The 19217-nt window shown below is 42.9% G+C and overlaps 1 protein-coding gene across 5 annotated transcripts; it reads left to right on the plus strand.

The window, feature by feature from the left end:
• Nucleotides 1-644: 644 nt before the first annotated feature.
• Nucleotides 645-15755, plus strand: LOC119485785 (transcription factor MafG-like). Of its 5 annotated transcripts, none has more exons than XM_037765542.1 (4): nucleotides 645-1617; nucleotides 4247-4286; nucleotides 13762-13827; nucleotides 13911-15755. In XM_037765542.1, the coding sequence occupies exons 2-4, from the start codon at nucleotides 4263-4265 to the stop codon at nucleotides 14394-14396; spliced, it is 576 nt and encodes a 191-aa protein (XP_037621470.1). In that variant the 5' UTR covers nucleotides 645-1617; nucleotides 4247-4262; the 3' UTR covers nucleotides 14397-15755. The 5 variants fall into 5 exon arrangements, with proteins under 5 accessions (XP_037621470.1, XP_037621472.1, XP_037621473.1 ...); XM_037765544.1 differs by having other exon boundaries at nucleotides 645-905; XM_037765545.1 differs by lacking the exon at nucleotides 4247-4286.
• Nucleotides 15756-19217: the final 3462 nt, after the last annotated feature.

Here is a 19217-nt window from a genome sequence, read left to right on the forward strand (position 1 = left end):
AGAGACACACATTTTTGGGAAAAGTGTCAACAAGTCTATTATAGCCTTTTTCCTAACAAGTGCCTTTAATTGTATTTAGTGTGATTATTCCTATGTCTGTAACCTGCTAAGTCTATTCATCTAGGCAAAAAATAATGTTTATTAATATTTATGTAAAAAAAATAAAACCTAAATAGTGCATTAAAACAAATCAGTAAGATAATGTAAAAGAACGATGGAAAAACAGCTACATAATGTATCTTTAAACAGTAAATTAACTGTAAAATACTGTGAAATTAATACAAAACAAAGTTCAAACTGTATTTTTCATTAACAGTACAAAGCTGTACATTTCAGCGACAGTATAATAATGTTAATTTTACAGTAACATAAAGGCAACCCTGCTGCCAGTTCTTTACTGTTATTTGACTGGGAAATTCATAACAGTGTATGTATATATGTCTATATGTAAAATTCAATACAAATATTGTTTAAAAAAAAAAAAAAGAAAGACACCATCAGATGTTTTCTTAATAATTCCATCACTGTATTGTTGGAGCCAGTCAGCAGCCTGCATGGCCCCTTCAGATGTTGTCTCTAAGTTTAGACATATGCACAGAGAGGTGTGGCTGTGTGGTGTCACTCTTTCCATCATCACGCAGTAGTAGTGTGTCTCATGTCTCTTTAAATGCGGGTTGTGTAGATCCTTCATGAATGAAACCATGTGATCCAAACATCATTTGACGTCTGGCGCCTCCGACCATAGACTAAAACAAGCGAGGAAGGAAGGAGTGGATATATGTAGACCTGCGAGAAGGAAACAACATTTCTCCAGCTGTCTCTCTCCACACCGGATCCACCGAACATCGGCGAACCCTCAACCTCGGAGCGGTGCGGTGGGCGGAAAGGCGCCGGTTTGACTTCTGGTGAGTCAGCTTTCGTCAAATAATCTGAAATTCCTTAAAAAAAGTGCTGAATAAAGAGGTGTTGTTTTGCTGAGTGTGCACAGCCGCTGCCATGCCGCCGTTATATCGCCGGCGCTTGTGTTTGCCGCTTGTGTCGCCGCTGCCGCTTCACTGTCCGAACTCACAGCCGAACTCACCGCAACACCGCCGCCGTTTAAAGGGCAGCAGCAGTCCCGGTGTTAGTGCTGAATCATCACGATCCCGGTCGTCATCCAGACCCTGCACATGCTGTACCGAGAGACCCGGTCGGCTCCAGCGAACAGCCACACGCCGACCGGCCGACCGACCGAGCGGTGATTTCATAATAACACAGTAGACAAAGAGGGTGTTCGCTGCGTGCCGTGCGGCTGTCAGGCTGCAGAAGAAGAAGCCATGTGTCGGAATTAAGAGACCGAGCGGCGAGTCGGTGCCGCGGGTATGGCCGGGGATTCCCTCGATTTGTGGCTACTAAATGGCTAAATAATTAGAAAGGTGACAGTAAGGAGAGCTAGGGTACGTAGAGTAACAACTTAGGAGAGCGGAAACCCTCTAAAACAACACACAACCTCGACGTTAGCTGCTCCGACTGACTGTCCTCTGTTCGGGGTGCTGAAGCGGCAGCAGCGGCAGCGGCGAACACCAGAAGCGTCCCGCTGTCGCTTCACTAACGGACTCGTCTGTTGCTTCTTCACAGGTGAGACTCGTGTGTCTGTTAGCTAGTTAGTGTGCCGGCATTTTTGTTTGTATAGCGGGCGGTTTAACGGACTCTTGAGGCAACCAACTCGCTGCTTGCTTTGCGTGCTGAGTTGGCGGTGTGACAGAAGTGAAATGTGTACCGAATAACAGCCGGCGACAACAATAAACTACCGTAGTGGTGTATTTATAACTGTCAACCGTCCAGCGGCTAGCTAGAGAGTGACCGTTACAGCCGTTACTGAACGTTACAGCCGTTAGTGAACGTTACAGCCGTTAGCGGTGACTCTGCTCCTGTTTATGACATTTGCTTTGTGTGTCAGACGCTGTTCTACCGACAGGCCTCCTGGTTCGTGTGTCTATTAACATAACGGGGTGCATTTGTTGTGTTTAAGTGACTTATGTTGTCGGTTTTAACCGGAGAGAAACGGTCTGTTTCCCGGTTGTACGCCGGTTGGCTGGGCTCCTCGCGGCAGAGATGCTGATTCATCACAACGTTGTTATTTCTCAACGGTTTGCGCGAGCAGAGCGGAGGCATGAGGGAGCCATGGCAACATGGCAACCGGCAGCAGGCGGGCGGACAAAGGTCTGGCGCGAGGGAAGGAAGAGCTGGGTTTATATTGAGAGGGGAGGGGGGGTCATGTAGTGGATGGTGACGCGGTCATGGGATCATTATTATGAGATCATTATAGAGCTGGTGTGGGCTGCTGGGTGTGTGTGTGTTTAAACATGATACAATTGTTCATTTTTTCAGTGAGGTTTGGTTGACTCAAATACATTTTCAGTCAATTAAAGGCAGAGGGGAAGAATGTGCACATGAAAAATATAATGCTGTAAATTATTTATTTTATTTTTATTTATTTTATTTATTTTATTTATTTTATTTATTTTATTTAGTTTTAGTTCTTGAATAAAAGCATTTCTACACTCACAAGCAGTCAACCCCTATACCTTTATGATATCCAGCAGTCTGAAAGTCTACAAATAAAAAAATGAGCATTATGTGTGTAAATATTAAATATATTTTGACAAAAACAAAGTTGGAGAGGAGGCATTCCCATGTCAGTTAATGTTGACTAATTAATGTCCTGATGAAGGTCCTTGCTGACTGAAACGTTGACTAATAAAGCAGAGAAAAGTGTGTGCGGGAGCAAGTCATTTTTTTGAAAAAGTACATATTGGAGGGGATCTACTCCCAGCACCACACACAATTTTGAGAATGGGCATGTTTTCCTCTCCTTGAAGTTAATGTTGACTGCTCATGAAACCACACTTGTGTGCTAAAAACAGAAAGCACCTCAATGAACTCTTAATGCGTTGCAACCGAATATCCTCTGATTGATCTCTGGTAGATGGGCCATTATCTGCTGCCTCGTATAGCAACCATATGAGCATCGCAACTCTTAAACACTGAAGAGTAATAGGAAAGCTCTGTGGGCTCAAGAAAAACAGAAACTTCACCCCCTAATGACTCCATATCAGCAGCTTTAGTTAGAGTCAGCACTCTGCGGAGTGTATCAAAAGTATGTAGTAAGCAAGTTGGCAAGTACTGTAATAGAGGGTCATAATGATGAAACAGTTGTATCAGTATTGGAGAGAAGAGCCACCCCCCTTACTGTCTTCCTCACACACACACACACACACATTTCCCCCATTTCCTTTTCTCATTGCGTGTACGCACACACACACAACCAAGGGGCTAAACTTTTTTTTATACTTGGTATCAGTATTTAATCAGTGCTTGAAGTGCATTTCTCTGTCAAGTACTTTCCCCATCCTTCCCTGGTGTTCACGGTAATTGAACGCTGACCAATGCTTATGTGTGCAACTTTGCTGATGGTGGCGAAGCGGCAAGGCGCGCGGAGCAAGGGGGATGAAGGAAGAGGGAGGAAGAATGAGAGATGGGATTTGCGGAGAGATTGAGAACAAGGACCTTTTTGTCTTCAAGGCATTCCCCTGAAAATGCTGAGGCGAAGCAAATGCGCTCTCGCTTGACAGATGGCGTTTTCACTTGTTACTTACCACAGCTAGTTTCTTTGCCTTGCCGTGTGTGTGTGTGTGTGTGTGTGAGAGAGAGAGAGAGAGAGCAGGAGATATAAAACACCTATAAGATGCTAAGATCTAGTTGCTGTAGGGGCTGTGTGTGTGAGAGAGAGCACAGTAAGCACCAAGGTTAAAAACTGTGTGTGTGTGTGTGTGTGTGTGTTCCTGTACTTGCAAGGTGTAGAAAGAAGATGTAGCAATGGGTAGAGATTTTACTATCAGTTGGCCATTACAACATTTTGCACTTGGCAGTTGATTCCTTTCCATCCTTTAACAATGTCTGAGCTTCTCTGTTCAGGAGGAAGTCCTAAGCAATGAGTGTAACCTCGCCGTTTTACCACATCAGAGTAGTGTGTGTGTGTGTGTGTGAGTGCCCATACAAACTTGTTTGATTCCCTGCATGTACAGAGGTCAAGTTGATGTAACACTGTGTAAAACCTCCTCTAGGTGCGTGAGGAAGGAAGGAAGGAACTTCTGAGCTTTTTATCCCATGAGATGCACTCATGTTGAGAGCTGAAACAATTAGTTAATTAATCAATTAGAGAATTAATCGCCAACCATTGTTTGAGTCTTCTTTTTTCTTTTAGCAAAAAATGCTAAAAAATGACTGGTTCCAGCTTCACAAATGTGAGTATTTGATGTTTATACTCTCTTATGATAGTAAACTGAATATCTTTGGGTTTTAGACGGTTGGTCAGACAAGATTATATGACAATCCATTATTGAGAAAATAATGTTTAATCACTGAAGCCATTGTATCCATCTATGCTCTCACCAAAGCCACCAGACTCCATTGGAAAAAAACAATTTTTTACCTCACAGAACACGGGAGTTGCTGGTCTACTGCTGCCTCGATCGGTTAGTTTGTTTGTGTTATTATGTGACTTTGGTGAATCCAAACTAACCAAAGTCACATAATAGCACAAACAAACTAACCGATCGAGGCTGCGGTAACCCAGCACTTCCTGTGGTCTGCGAGGTAAAATTAGAGGTTTTGTCAATGGAGTCTGGTTGCTTTGGCGACGGCATAGATAACGACTTCAGTTCCCTGTTGGAAACGTAGACTGTGTAGCTGTCCCACGCAAGGTAAACTGGTAAAAATATTCTAAATATAGCGTGCACTTAAACTGATATAAAAACATTTTTTAGGTGGCTAAAATACGTTTTGCTCCCTGCCCCTCCACAGCAGTACATTGCTTTGCTTCTCTGCGGTAACTCCAGTCGGCTTCTCCAAACTAGAGGCATGCCGACCGCCATCTATTGTAGGTAATACACTAACTATGGATAAGTACCTCATACAACCCCACTTCAAAACACCCTACTATCCCTTTAAAGAAGAAACTTTACAAAGGCCGCCTTTATTGCAGGGCTACAGTACTGGATTGCATTAGATTGCACAGGTGTTCACAATATTGTGTCCACCTCTTGTGTGTGTGTGTGTGTGTGTGTGTGTGTGTGTGTGTGTGTGTGTGTGTGTGTGTGTGTGTGTGTGTGTTTGCGTATGCGTGCGTGAGAGAGTTTGGTGTTTGTGGAGATAATTTCTGAGCAGTGCCTGCATGTTTATGATCTTGTTTACTACTGGGATCCATTTCAGAAAAGTCTTGTTATGTTTGCAAATTTCTATGAGTGGGTGAGAAGTAAAAAGAGAGATAAGTAAAAGCAGGAATAAAAGACGGAATGGGAGAGTGGGTGAGGGAGAGAGAGGCAGAGAGAAAAGGAAGCAGTGGGGCAGATCAATAGTTGAGTGTTTTTTCTCCACAGTAATGATGAAATATGGTGTAAGCAGATCTGGTGCATAATCATTGCTGTGCTCCACTGTTTTTCCTGCTTCCGTGTGAGTGTGCTGTATGTCCTTGTGTTATTTTGACTTTGTGTGTGTGTGTGTGTGTTAAATGTACCCTCCCTCCACAAGTGTCTTGACTCCTTATTTACATAACCTCACTGAGAACCGAAACAGTGCACGAAACCAAGATAAATCCCATTGCAACACGCACAGGGAGTCAAAAGGATTAAGAAATGAAAAACATGTTTAAGTTCAGCTTAAGTGGCTCAAATTACTGATCCAACCTTCTGTCCTGAAATGTGTTAAAACACCAATATTGCAAAGCCGCTTTTCTGTATCAATAATCACTCTGTGATCAGCACTCTTTGAGTCAACTTCTCATGTTTTCCCTCCGAGGACCTTTGGGTTTATTTTGGAGCTTTTTGAGCGGGCTACAGTTAAAAGAAACTTGTCGTTCTCACAAATACACAAATAGACACACACACACACACACTCCATACCAGACCAATGATTTTTGTTTTGCATGCGGTGTTGAGATTTTGAGAATGTATAGCTGTGAAGATGCAAGGCCCTAGTAACAGGAGTATCCGTACCAGCGGTTGTCTACCAGTTGCATCATCTCTATGCGCCAAATTGCCGCATTTTTTAACTGCAGTGTGACGATCCCAGAATTGTGGTATGAATTTCTGAACCTTTTAAATAAAAAAGCACACACACACAGTGTGGATCAATGCCAAGGAGCAAAGAGAGGGAACAAAGATATGTGTGTCTCAAATGTGGCACCAGCTATTTGCCTTCACCGCTGTGGCATAAAATTATTTCCATGCAACAACAGTTCTCCACCGACTTCTAATTTCACATCGGAGCCCAGTTTGGAAACTTCACATCAGAGCTGTGCTGAAACAAAATGGGAACATCTTTAAAACACCTCTAAATCACCCTGAAAGTCAATGTCACTCATTGGATGGGGTATTGACTTGATTAGGGTCATGCATGTTGATCTTCTCTGGATGCTGATTCTTTTTCATTTTTGTCGTATTGAGAACTAAAATATCTAAGAAGCCCCTTTGATTGAACCGATTAGCCGCTTAGTCTATGAAATGCCAGAAAAAAACACAAAAATATTAATCACAAGATGATCTTCAAATGTCTTGTTTTTTTCCAACCAGCAGTTCAGAACTGAAAGATATTCAATTTACGATCATAGGAGACTGAGAAAACCTGAAAATATTCACATGGAAGAAGCTAGAACCAGGAAAGCATTGTCCTGTTTTCTTAAAGAATAACTTAAAGATTAATCAGACACCAAAATTGTTGTTGTTGTCTGTTGATTGACTAATCTATTAATCAACCTATCCTTCCAGCTCTAAAGCTGACAAAGCAAAGACAAAAACTTGTACTTGAAACCTCGCAATATGTTAAGTGAGATTCAAAACAGAAATCTGGATGATGCACAAACACAAAAGTCTTTTATCAGGATAAACTTTAAGTTTGTAGCCTTTCTTTTATATAAGGTTTGGCAAGATATGGAAAGAAAAACAAACTAACTGTATGAAGGAAAAGAGACATTGTTACGATTGTCTGATTGTGAAGTAGGATGTGCCCATACCTCATACTATGGTCCTGTGAGTGTGTGTGTGTGTGTGTGTGTGTGTGTGTGTGTGTGTGTGTGTGTATTTTTGTGAGCCATAATGCCTGTCATACCATCTTAAAGTGGCAACAAATGTAAAACCTTAAAATGGTCACCAAGAATGTCTGGAAAAAGTGACACCTCCATGAGCTACAAACACATCTCCTCTTGTTCCTTTCTGATATTTCCTCATTCATGTGACTGACAGTGATGCATGCATCCTCACAGAGTCGCACCGTGTTTACTTTACTGCTGCTGCACCGAAACCTTCTCTCGAGTTAGTTAGTGCTGACCGGGGATGTATAGCTACAGTGTCCGGGGGAAATAAACGTTAACATGTCGTTTAACTTATCGCTGTCTTCCCCCACAGCCCTCTGTTTGTTATTCACACACAGATACACACAAAGAGAGAACCAACTTAACCTACGCTACATGCTTTCTCTCCTCTTACAAAAAAAAGCACTTATGGAAGAAAAAAAAGGAGCCAGAGCTCAATTGCCTGACAGTGCAGTTTTTTTTTGCTTGTGTTGGGAAATTTGTCATCACACTCCGACTTACTACCTGGAATGGGAAAAACGTGTCGACGCCAGGACTTTTTCTCGCCTTTAATAACACACTTACACAAACACTGTCTCGCGTACACTTAACCAGCGCACACACACACACACACACACACACACACACACACAAAAGCCTTTTTGAACTCTCAGAAAAGTGTGAAAGTGATCGCTCTTCTCCCTCCATATATTATAATATGCATATGAGGGGCCAGGCTCTTCTTGCTCCTTTGCAATCCTTTTCCTTGTGTTTTCTTCATCTCCTGTGCTCCCCTCTCTGTCTGTGTTATCATGCTTATTTCACGCTCTGCATACCTCCCAGTTAATAGCCTCCTGCGCCTTCACCACGCACACGGCTCAAACTGGGGTGTCTTTCCTCCTCCCCTCGTCTCTCTCCATGGCCCCGTATCTCCGCTGTGAGCCTGCCCCCTCTCTATACACAGGTTGCCATTATCGCCCATCTGATTCCTAATTCTCTATTAGCCTCCACACAGTGCTCGTCGTTAATTATTTACCAACTCCCTCAACACCCTCAACACCCTCGGCCCACACTAGATCAATGAGAACTGCTCCCTCTTTTTTTTTTTTTTTAAAACAAAGCCAAGGTGGACTGCAGCCAGGAGCCCAGTTTTGCGGCACCCTGAGGTTTAAATTCGCGCTCCCCGCATCTTGCTCTCTTTGTGTCTTTCCATCATGTCCTCTCCGTGTCTTCGCTGCCTCACCATCCTTTTGTGTTCTCCGTTATTGCTCAGAGAGTTGCCTGAGGGAGGAGGCGCAGTTAAAGCAGTTGTTATGTTGGGATTATTCAATAAAGACAGACTTGCCACTGCATCACAACCGACTTGTGACTCTCGCAGTCTATTCTTGATCATTCTCTGTACGCTGTGGCTTGTTTATGCTCGCGTACACCCACACACACACACAGCACCAGGCCCCGGGACGTTTTTGAAGCGTCTAATCTGGCTATTTATTTTCCTCTGTGTGTGTGTGTGTGTGTGTGTGTGTGTGTGTGTGCAGCATGCCACCAGCTTTAAGTAGGAAGTCTCTTTCTAAGAAATTCCTCTCTGTGTGGTGGTAGTGGCTACACGGAGCAAAAAGGTTCTCTCAAACAAGATTAATTAGAGCTCTGTCTGAAGCCAGACGCACACACACACACACACACACCACCAACACACACACACAGAGTTCATCATCCTGTTCGTCTGCGCTGCGTGAAGAGAAAGGAGTCGTGCTTTATGTCTTGTGCAGTTTCTTGTGCTCTTTAATCTCTCTTTATAAAAACACCGCGATCGCTGTGTTCACCTTCTGCCACGCTATTACTCTCGTTTTCATCCTTTCTCCAGGACTTGATTTGTCAAGAAGACAGCGTGTGTGTGTGTGTGTTTGTGTGTTTGTGTGTGTGTGTGTGTGTGTGTGTGTGAGGCAGAGAGCAGAAGGTTAGGGGGGGGGGTGGTCAGCAGTAGTTTCATTGCACTGGATCAGCTACAGAACTTTTCTAATTGGAGGTTTTAGTCGTGGTCGTTGCTGAGTCCAAGGTTTTTTTTTTCCGACCCCAATCCCCCTCCATCCATCCCTCCCTGCTCCTCTCTCTCTCTCTCTCTCTCACCCCCCCCCCCCCCTCCTCCGTACCCAACAGCTAAGCTCTTACAAATGTGTTGAGGATGCATTTTCACCCAAACGCTTTCCCACCCCCTCTTCTTCCTCCTTCTCCGCTCCCCCCCGTCCTGTTCCTCCTCATTGGCGTTCCTCCCTCAATCCCCACCTCTGTCCCCCTCCTCTTCCTCCACCTCCTCCTCCTCCTCCTCCCTACTCACTTGCCTCTCTCTTTTTCTTCTCTTCTTTCTCCCTTGTCATTTGCACCCCCTCCCCACCCCGTCCTCCCTCCATACTCAGCATTTTTCTCGGCTGTGGGTGTGATGTCTCCGCTGTAACGCTAATCAGCTCTGGAGACGTCAGCATTCTTTCAGTCCTCCTTCACACACACCCCCCACCCTCCCCACCTCCTCCTTTCTTACCTAGTCTGTCTTCACCTTGCTATCCGACCAACTCCTCGCCCTCTTTTCTCTTATCTTTTCTTCTCTTCTAGCCGTATTTTACTCATCTGCGCCGCTTCTCACCTCTTCTTCCATCCCTGTCCCCATGTCCCGTCCCATCCTCTCCTCTATGTGTGTGTGTGTGTGTGTGTGTGTGTGTGTGTTGTCTCTCCACTGTAACCGTAAGCAGCTCTGCTCTTGAGTTGTCAGCGTTCTTTCGGTTGCTCCATAAAAATACAGCCTGCCACAGCAAAAAAGCTGTCTGTTGTAGCAACCGTGGCTGTGGCATTGACCACACCGCAGCGACCACCCCGCAAGCATTATGGGAAGGACACCTCTGGCACTTTGTATTTGTGTGTGTGTGTGTGTGTGTGTGTGTGTCTGTGTGTACGCCCAAGATGAATGGCGATGCCTTTGCTCAGCAGTTGATCCCTAACCTGGGTGACTTACGCATGGCCTGAGCTCTCAGACAACACACACACACACAAACTTGTTTACTGCAGTTTTATGCTGTGTGGTGTAGGTCAGGTTTTTTGTTGTCTAACCTTGATGAAATAGTCCCAAACTTAATATACTGTCCTGCTCTGCTAGTGCACACTACTACCATTACTCTAGCTATAACAAGTCATATTTTTTGTAAGCAAAAACTGCCAAAAATCAAGTAGTCCAAGCTCCTCAAATATAAACAGATGCCATTTTTCTAAGTCTCCTATATTAAACTTAATATTTTAAGTGCTATTGATAATATTGATAACACTGACAACATTCAGCCACTAGATGTCTAATTCTCCCTCCCCCGTTCCATTGCATTTACTTCACAACAAGTCGTTGCCAGGCACTTACCGTCAATCTCAGCCATTTATCTGATTTTTTTCCCCCACTAACTGACAACCCAGAGATACCACGTGATACCAACGTTGTTTTACTATTGGCTCATAAGCCTTGTTAGAAGTGGGAACCAATTGTGAGACAATGAGATAAACAAGACATTCATTTTGGACCCGCCAACATTTTTTAATGATTGACTCACAATCATAATATGTTTTTCAGGAAAAGCCATACTTTTATTTGGCACCTTTCTAAAGGCTCTGTGGATGTATTATTGTTTTTCTTTAAATATTCGTCTACAGTAAAATGTTATCAATACAACCTTTAAATATAATAATATCTTAAAACAAGCAATTTGAGGATGCTACTTTAGACTCTGGGTGGGTGGGATTGACATTTTTCACAATTTTTGGACATTTTATAAGCCAAACGACTGATCAGTAAATTGGAAAAAATGTTGGTATACTTTCAAGAATTTGACATGGTTGGTACCAATGGATTCCTTAGGTTTTCTAGTAGGTTTTTCCTTATTTCATATGATGCCAGTAGCTTCACTCTAGCTTTAAAACTGAGCCCGCTACAACCTCTGAAAGACAGAATAGCGACCGGGTCCGCCAGCGAGCTGTTGAATTTTAGGTTAAAACATAATATCGCGTTACTCAGATCCATCAGTTACTTTTAATTTTGTTCATAGCCAAATCTGGCACATTTTGTAACCAGAATTTTTTTCATTTTTACTGAACAAATTTACAAGCCACAGACAGTGATGATTATTACTGCAAAGGGCATTAAAAGTAAGCCATCTGAACCTAAGACATTTGCAGATACCAGAAATGATTACAAAGAAGCTGAATCGGTATGGATATATTATAGATGCTAAGTACCTTTTGTGCATCTGCAGTAATTCCATTTGCGAGTTGCTTTTATCTAAGACATTTTAATTATGTGTTGTCAAATAAAACCTCTGAACCATGCATGCACAGTAAGCTCAATTTCCGCACATATCGAGTATTGTTTCGCACTTTAAACATAACTACATTTGCACATTTGTGTACTGGCAGCCGAGCGTTTTACGTGTGTGTTTTATTGTGCCCCACTGGCATGGCGGCAGGGGAATGTGTATGTGTGTGTGTGTGTGTATGCGCTTGCTGGCATGCTTTTTGTTTGTATGTAGATGGGGTTATGGGGGGTTGGGGTTTGGGCACAGGGGAAATAAACCAGTGCCTGGCAGGAAAACAGCCTCCTTGTTGCCCCCTCTGTTTTCCCTCCTCCCCCCCGACCCCTCTCTCTTCTCCACCCCCACCCCCAACAGCCACCCTCAGTCTTCATGTCTTTTGATCCATCTATTGTGCGTTGATGCACCTCCAGCTGTGGGAGGCTGCATCCCAACAAAACGCAAGACTGCAGTGGTACATGAGGATGGGATGTTTATTGAGAAGAAGCGCAGTGAAATGAAAGAGCATTTTAATTGACTGACCCCAACTCATTAAGGAGAGCTTGAAATCAAATGCTTTGAATGAAGCTCCATTAGAGTAAAACTCCTGTGTGAGGAAAAGTGTCTCCAGTGCTCTTCATCATTTCACTGACTTTCTGACTTGCCGTGCATTTGACTCGCGTTGTGTGCATGCATGATTACTTGTACGTGCTTGTAGCGTACGTTTTTTTCATTTGATCTACAGCTATTTATAACTGCAGGATTTGTAGCAGCGCTCGCACAAACACTCACGCACCCTCAAAGACAGACAGACAGACAGACAGACAGACAGACAGACAGACAGAGGTGCATTGTGGGGGAGGTTCACCGCCACGCTCGGTGCCGTACCTTTTGACAGAAAAAAATAAGAATGAAAGGAGAACAGACGCGTTGCCTCATGTCATCGCTTCCCAAAAGCTTTTTATATTACCCAACTTGTGAATGACTGAAGAAATATAACTTACTGTCTTTCCAAATCTGCTTCTTACTTTTTTTTTTTAAAGTGACCCTGCTGTGAAATACACAAGAGAGTATGAATGCGTACAGCAAGACTGTCTTTAATCAGCAAATTGGTTTAACTAAACTTCTGATTCAGCAGTATCAGGTGTGGAGGTTTGGCTGAAAAGCAGGTGTTTTTTTTATGCTTTGAAGACGGCCGCATTCCGCTGTCCGTTAGACAGCCAATCACATGCGAGCACGTCCTCTCCTTAAACCCCCTCGTGCCCAGTAGGCTTTTCTCATCCTGCGGCTATATTTTGGGCAAACCCTCACCTTTTAGGAAAGGAGTTAGAGGGTTGTAAGCGGTGTTAAAACAGAGAGGGAGGGGATAAAAAAGTGACAGAGGAGAGCAGAAATTTGCGCGGCAGGAGAGGAGAGAGAGGGAGGAGGAAGGGGTGAGAGAGTGAGATCAGGAATCTGCTGAGTCATCATGACTGGTCTCATGATGATCGCTCAGCAGCGGCAACAATAGCCGCCCTTTATCGAACACACACACACACAGGTCTGAGAGATGAGAGCCAGACCAACGCAGCACACAAAGCATCCCATTGAGATGCTCATCTGTGGAGCTGTGCGCCCTAAGGACTGATCTCATCTTTTGCACTTCCAGGCTCCCTCTTTGTTGACTTCTGATTCACACTGTTTTGTCCCCATCCTTTTGTCTCTTGTTTCCCCTTCGGTACAAATGTGTATACATCATTTTATCTGGCTTGCCTTCATTTTTTTTTGTATCCCTAGTAGGTGTAGGTCTTGTTTTTCTACTTCTCTGCTGCTACACTACAGTAAAGGTGTGTGTGTGTGTGTGTGTGTGTGTGTGTGTGTGTGTGTGTGTTAGGGCTCTAACAGTTGGTTTTCCCCTGGAGTCCTTCCCACAAATTTCACCACTTCCTCTTCTTTTGACGCTCATTTCATTCCTATTGGCCTAAAGCCAACCAATAAGAGTTCAACAACACAAAAGGTAGTGGGCACTGTCAGTGTAACCACCAGGAAACAGGAAGTCAGGGAAATTCTAAGAAAAGTTGTGTATCACTTTCACTCATACAATGTGACACGGGTGCATGATACTGTAACACGCTTACACAACAGTGCTCCAACACTAGATTTCAATTTGGTGCGTCTCCACTGGTCCTGGTGGGTATTGACACACACTTAGTATGTTTTTATTAATCTCAAGGAAGCGTTATTGTTCTCAAACACAGTGATTGTCTTTTCTAATGCTCTGTTAACTGGCTTTACGCAGAACTTCAGCTGTCTTTTGTGGTGTATCTCTGCTCATGTTATGTACTCTCTTGCGTCTAGGTCTGTTCAGAAGAGCAAGGCACTTGTGGCATGACGACGACTAACAAAGGAAATAAAGCCTTGAAGGTAAGAGAGTGCATCTTTTACACTGGATTCTCTGTAATTTGATACGTTGTCCTGTCTCCGTCTAACTCCCCGTCTTCCTCCAGGTGAAGCGTGAGCCGGGGGAGAATGGCACCAGCCTCACAGACGACGAGCTGGTGACCATGTCAGTGCGGGAGCTGAACCAGCACCTCAGAGGGCTCACCAAAGATGAGATCATACAACTGAAGCAACGGCGGCGCACCCTGAAGAATCGGGGCTACGCCGCCAGCTGCCGGGTGAAGCGAGTCACCCAGAAGGAGGAGCTGGAGAAGCAGAAGACCCAGCTGCAGCAGGAGGTGGACAAACTGGCCAATGAGAACGCTTCGATGCGCATCGAGCTGGACGCTCTGAGGTCTAAGTACGAGGCGTTACAGACCTTCGCCAGGACTGTGGCACGGAGCCCCGCTGTCGGGGTCGGGGTGAGGGGCGGAGGGGGAGGAGGAGGGGGGGGGATGGCGTCGTCGGTCATCGGTCCACTCATACCGGGGAAGATGGCGACGGCGACGAGCGTGATTACAATAGTGAAGTCAAAAACAGATGCGCGGTCTTGAGGGAGGGAAAGATAGATGGGGGGGGATGTCGCTGCAACAGAGTAATTCTTCTCTGCTCGCCACTGTTCCTCCACCTGCACTGACGTCAAACAGCTGGGCAGTCTTGATAACATCGCCTCAGCGTGTTCCTGTCTCAGATCAGTGCAGGTGAAAGAAAGGATGGGAGCTGAGAAGATTATTGAGACTATAAAGATGCAAGTCCTTGGTCAGCGCACGATCATTTAGCACAGGACAGATACACAGGGTTCCTACGGCCACTGAAAGCCGGGAAAAATCAAAGAGATTAGTTTTATTCCAGGCCAGGGGGGGGGGGACACTTCGGAAAAATCATGCAAATTCGTTCAGTTGCTATTTACGTCAGTCAAGTGTTCAGTGTCGAGTTTTACTGATGGTAGATCGAGATATCTGTAAGTGCGTAATAATCCCGACACACATTTAGAACATTTAAATTCGTGCATTACAGAAAAGACGGTATTAATGTGTTAGTTATAGAAAAGTCATTGGATTATATCGACACAAAGAGTGATTGGTCCCTGAGTTCCAAAAGAATACACCAGATTTCTGCTGATTTCAGTGGCTGAAGAGAAGTCCCATCTCGCTCGACCCTAGCCAAGAACTTTTTCAGAAACGTACTATAGAAAACATATATATTACACGATGGTGGTAACTGTATTTCTACTGTTTTGTACTGTGTTGTCATTCACATGAGGTCCAAAGTGTATTCTCTGTGTGTCAATTGTTATATATCAGGAATTCTGTGAAATTCTGTGGCGCGTGTTCGTTTTCGGTATTGCTATATTTAGTTAGCTGTATTTTTTCTACGGTCTCTTCACTTTCTACGCCCAGCTCTCTCTCTATCTCTCTTACCTATTCTTTCTCTGTCCTTCCATTTTCCAATTCCAATTGGTTTCCATCATTACACACAGTACTTCCTGGATCTAACAGAAAGAGGGTGGATGAGGTAATTGATATTTACCAAAAAAAAGGAAAAAAGTACTATAGAGAAAAGGAGATAAAGTCACTGACCTTATCTCAGTTTGCAGGAATTTTCAGGGAAACGGTCATTGAACACCAGAGCTGAATTTAGATAAAGTCGTCTTCTGTCTGTTTGAGCTCCTCTCAAAAGTATATTCAAGAAAACCGGAAGGGCAAGTGCCTTGGTCTCCTAATGATATGCATCAAGAAGAAGGCAAGAGGACATGAGGAAATGTGGAAGGACGGTGGAGATTCAATGCAGGTGTTTGCTTATATACCTGTGCTTAATGTGAAACACTGACCAATCAGGAATCAGGTTGTGGCAGCATTTAACTGTGTGTTGTTGTATGAGCTGTGTAGTGGCAGGATTATTAATAGTAATAACACCCATTTATGTGACTCGGCAGTTCATTTACTTTAAGAACAAAAAAAACAAAAGGGTCAAAACAGCTTTATTTTCTTGCACTTGGAAAGTTAATGTGTTAACCCTCTGAGACCCACGATAGGCCCATTTTTGTCTTTTTTAGAGGGGTACAGGAGGTCTTTAGGGGGAGATAGCAGGTCAGCAGTAGGTGCCACATGGAAGTGATGTACATCATCTGAAAGCTGGGAACCTGAAGTTGACTTTGAGATGCAGCTCAGCACTGTGTGTCAGGTTGTTCTAATCATAAATCAGAAATAAGCATGAATTAATTAATTGATTAATTAATCAAAATTTTGAAAGTGTATAAGGGCTTAGAACATTATGATAGAAGTATATGATGGTCATCCCCATGCTCATTTATGTCTCATAAGTTGTTGCAGCAATGTTTGGGTTGATACCATTTGTTACACAGATTTGTTGCTAAATTTAACCATTTTTTACCACTCAAAAATTGATAAGAAATGATCAATAATCCCTCCAAAATATCACATTAAGACACAAAAGACCTTGAAGAACACCGGTGATTGGATGGGGAGCACTTCTGTTCTGGAAACTGCTCAGAAACCCCCTTGTTGTCAATCTACCTAGGAAAGCCATCCATCCTCTGAATACCCTAGGTCTCTAGTTTGTGGTTGTAAAGTTTCATGAGGCTGTGATTATCCTAGAGGTCACCGCAGATCATTTTATACAGTGAGGTTTTGAAGTTTAAAATGGTCTCACTACAATGAAATGTCTGCTATGGGGACTAACAACATCACACATGACTAAAACTGGGCTCATTGGATCCACAAGAGTCTCAGCTTTACAGTGATACCCAATTTATGTAATTCAAGACTGTTTAGAGACCACAGTATGCAGAGATATTCAAATACACCATTTTCAGAATAGGCAAAAATAATACATTTGTACTACATGCAAAAAACTGCATGTTTCTTGCCCCAAACTGCATGTGATTATCATTAAGTGGTCATGTCTGTAAAGGGGAGACTTTTGGGTACTCATGGAACCTATTTTCATTCACATATCTTGAGATGTCAAGGCACTCCTTTGAAAATGGCCATGCCAGTTTTCCTCACCAAAATTTAGCCCAACTTTGGGCTGTTATTTACAGAGTTGGTACCAATGAATTTCTTATGTTTTCTTGTTCCATATGATATCTGTAGCTTCACTCTAGCTCTCTGAAAGAAAGTTAAGTCGGTCGGGATCACCCACAATCCCGTGGGTCTCAGAGGGTTAAAGTCCATATATCTGCTTTATGTTGATTACTTGGTTTTGCATGTTTATGAATTTGATCGGCTGCAGACTATCTAGGACAGCAACACTCTTGCTTCAAATCAAAGTGGTTTGTGTTGCATCCCTCTTGCTTTTTAACCACAAAGCTCCCTTTGCAAGTGCAAGCGTGATTGCCGACGATGCACTCAGCCGGCAAAGATGTTTCTCTGAATCTCCAGTCACACAAATGGGATGTTCATTTCACATACCATAAAAGTAGTCTTACGTGGTGTTCTATACTCCAAGAATCTGTGTCTATGTACGGTAGAGTCCTGGAATTTTATAAAGACAATTATCTTTGCATTGTTTGTAACGACTTGTAAAGAAAAAAAAAAAAAAAAGGTATAACAAAATCTGTTTGATATACAGTATCTCTCTATTTTGCAATTGTACCAAAAGTGGCTTAACTACTGAATAGCTTTGTTTTCTCTCTAGTGACTAGGCACGTGTGTGTAACCGTGAGCTAGCGTGTGGTGTGCTGTGTAGGTATGTGACGAGGTAACTATAACGTTCACTATTTCATGGCTATGACTTTGATCCTTGTTTGATTTCAGGCCAAAGCGGGTGATGATGACACTGTGGGTAACTGCACTCTTTCTCTGATCATAAAGATCTTTTTTGTGTCCTCCCGGCCCCATCGTTCAGCTTCCAGCGCCGCAGACGTGTTAGATCGTGTGTTTATCTGCTCGTAATCTGCACTCACCATTTGTACATTTTAAGTTCACTTTGGCAGACTCATTTCTGAACACGTCTTTGAGGCTTTATTTTGGTCCTTGCGATGTTGAAAGCAGACAGAATGACCGATGAGATGAGGAAGTGTTACGGTTAACCACACAAGCTTTGTGATATTTGTGTATTCATCTGGCAACGTATCAGAGATGTGAAACTCAACAATGGGCCTCTATCACCCCAACTCCTTCAATAACTTATTTTTGTAGTGTGTGATAAAAAAAATATTTGTTTTTGCTGTGTACATTTTCTATAGTTCTGTATATAATAATGTTCCTGTTTTGTTTGTTTTTGAATTGTTCTGTAAGTGTCAGGGAAGTGAAACTAATTTAATGTATTTGGTGTTTTATGAAGTGAAAACAAAGTGTATTCTGCTATTTAATGGTTTGTCTGTCAAAGAGTTAGGTTTACTTCACAAAGTACAATTGCCTCAAACTGTTTTTTTTTTTTTAACCAATGGGAACCTGATTTAAATCATTTAACAAAGTCAAAGCAATTTACATGATGAAAATACATGCAGCCTTTTACCTGAACCGCTACTTTTCCACTGTGAAGAATAAGGGGGTTAACTAGCTACTACTGCTGTGCAGTTATTAAGATTAGCGAGGTATGTCTGTATCTGTACCCTACATTAATATTAGAGCAAACAGGTGAACAATGAGCAAAGGCACTGGAAGGGAAATGGGTTTTAAAAATATGATTACTCAATAATCTGTACACCGATTTGTACGTTCAGTCGACTGTGAAATCAGAGAGCTACAAATGTCAAATGAAAATGTCTGATACATTTTTTTTTTTTTTTAAAGGTCTTATCACAGGAATATATGGTGCCTTCAAATGGGGTCGTGTTTACCGTGTTCACGAGAAGAGTCCATATGAACGCCCCCCTCTTGTGGTATTCACAACCTCGTAGTGTTTGTTGGCATTGTCACAAATGGCGGAGGCCATGGACGTTCATTTTTCGGTGCATAATAAGTTAACATATTGTAATTGTAGTCGTGTATTGTTTTTCTTCATAATAATTTTATAATATGTCTGAGGAAAATGTTGATATTCCCAACGGCCTCATCTTTTTCTTGTCATTTTGCCTTTGCATTTACTACATTATGTTACCAGCTTGCTAAATTGTTAGCCTCTGAGGCTTCTGGACGTCGACAGTAACGTTAATATTGTTGCTTAGCAGCAGTGTTCTCACGACTTAGCCACTTGAACGCCAAGCATATTGTATACACGACTTCCCATGTTGTAAACACAAACTCGCGAGTTTCATTTGAAGGCACCATTACTCCATGGCATTCACAGTGGTTTCACATCCAGTATATTTATGTATGTGCTCTGTGTTTTTTTTTTAAAAAATGGATCCTGTTTTGTATGGTCAGACTTTCTACTGGATTTTTTTTTTTATGTATTATTTCTCTATT

Source organism: Sebastes umbrosus, chromosome 3 (assembly GCF_015220745.1).
Source record: "Sebastes umbrosus isolate fSebUmb1 chromosome 3, fSebUmb1.pri, whole genome shotgun sequence".
In the NCBI taxonomy this organism is placed as follows: Eukaryota; Metazoa; Chordata; class Actinopteri; order Perciformes; family Sebastidae; genus Sebastes; species Sebastes umbrosus.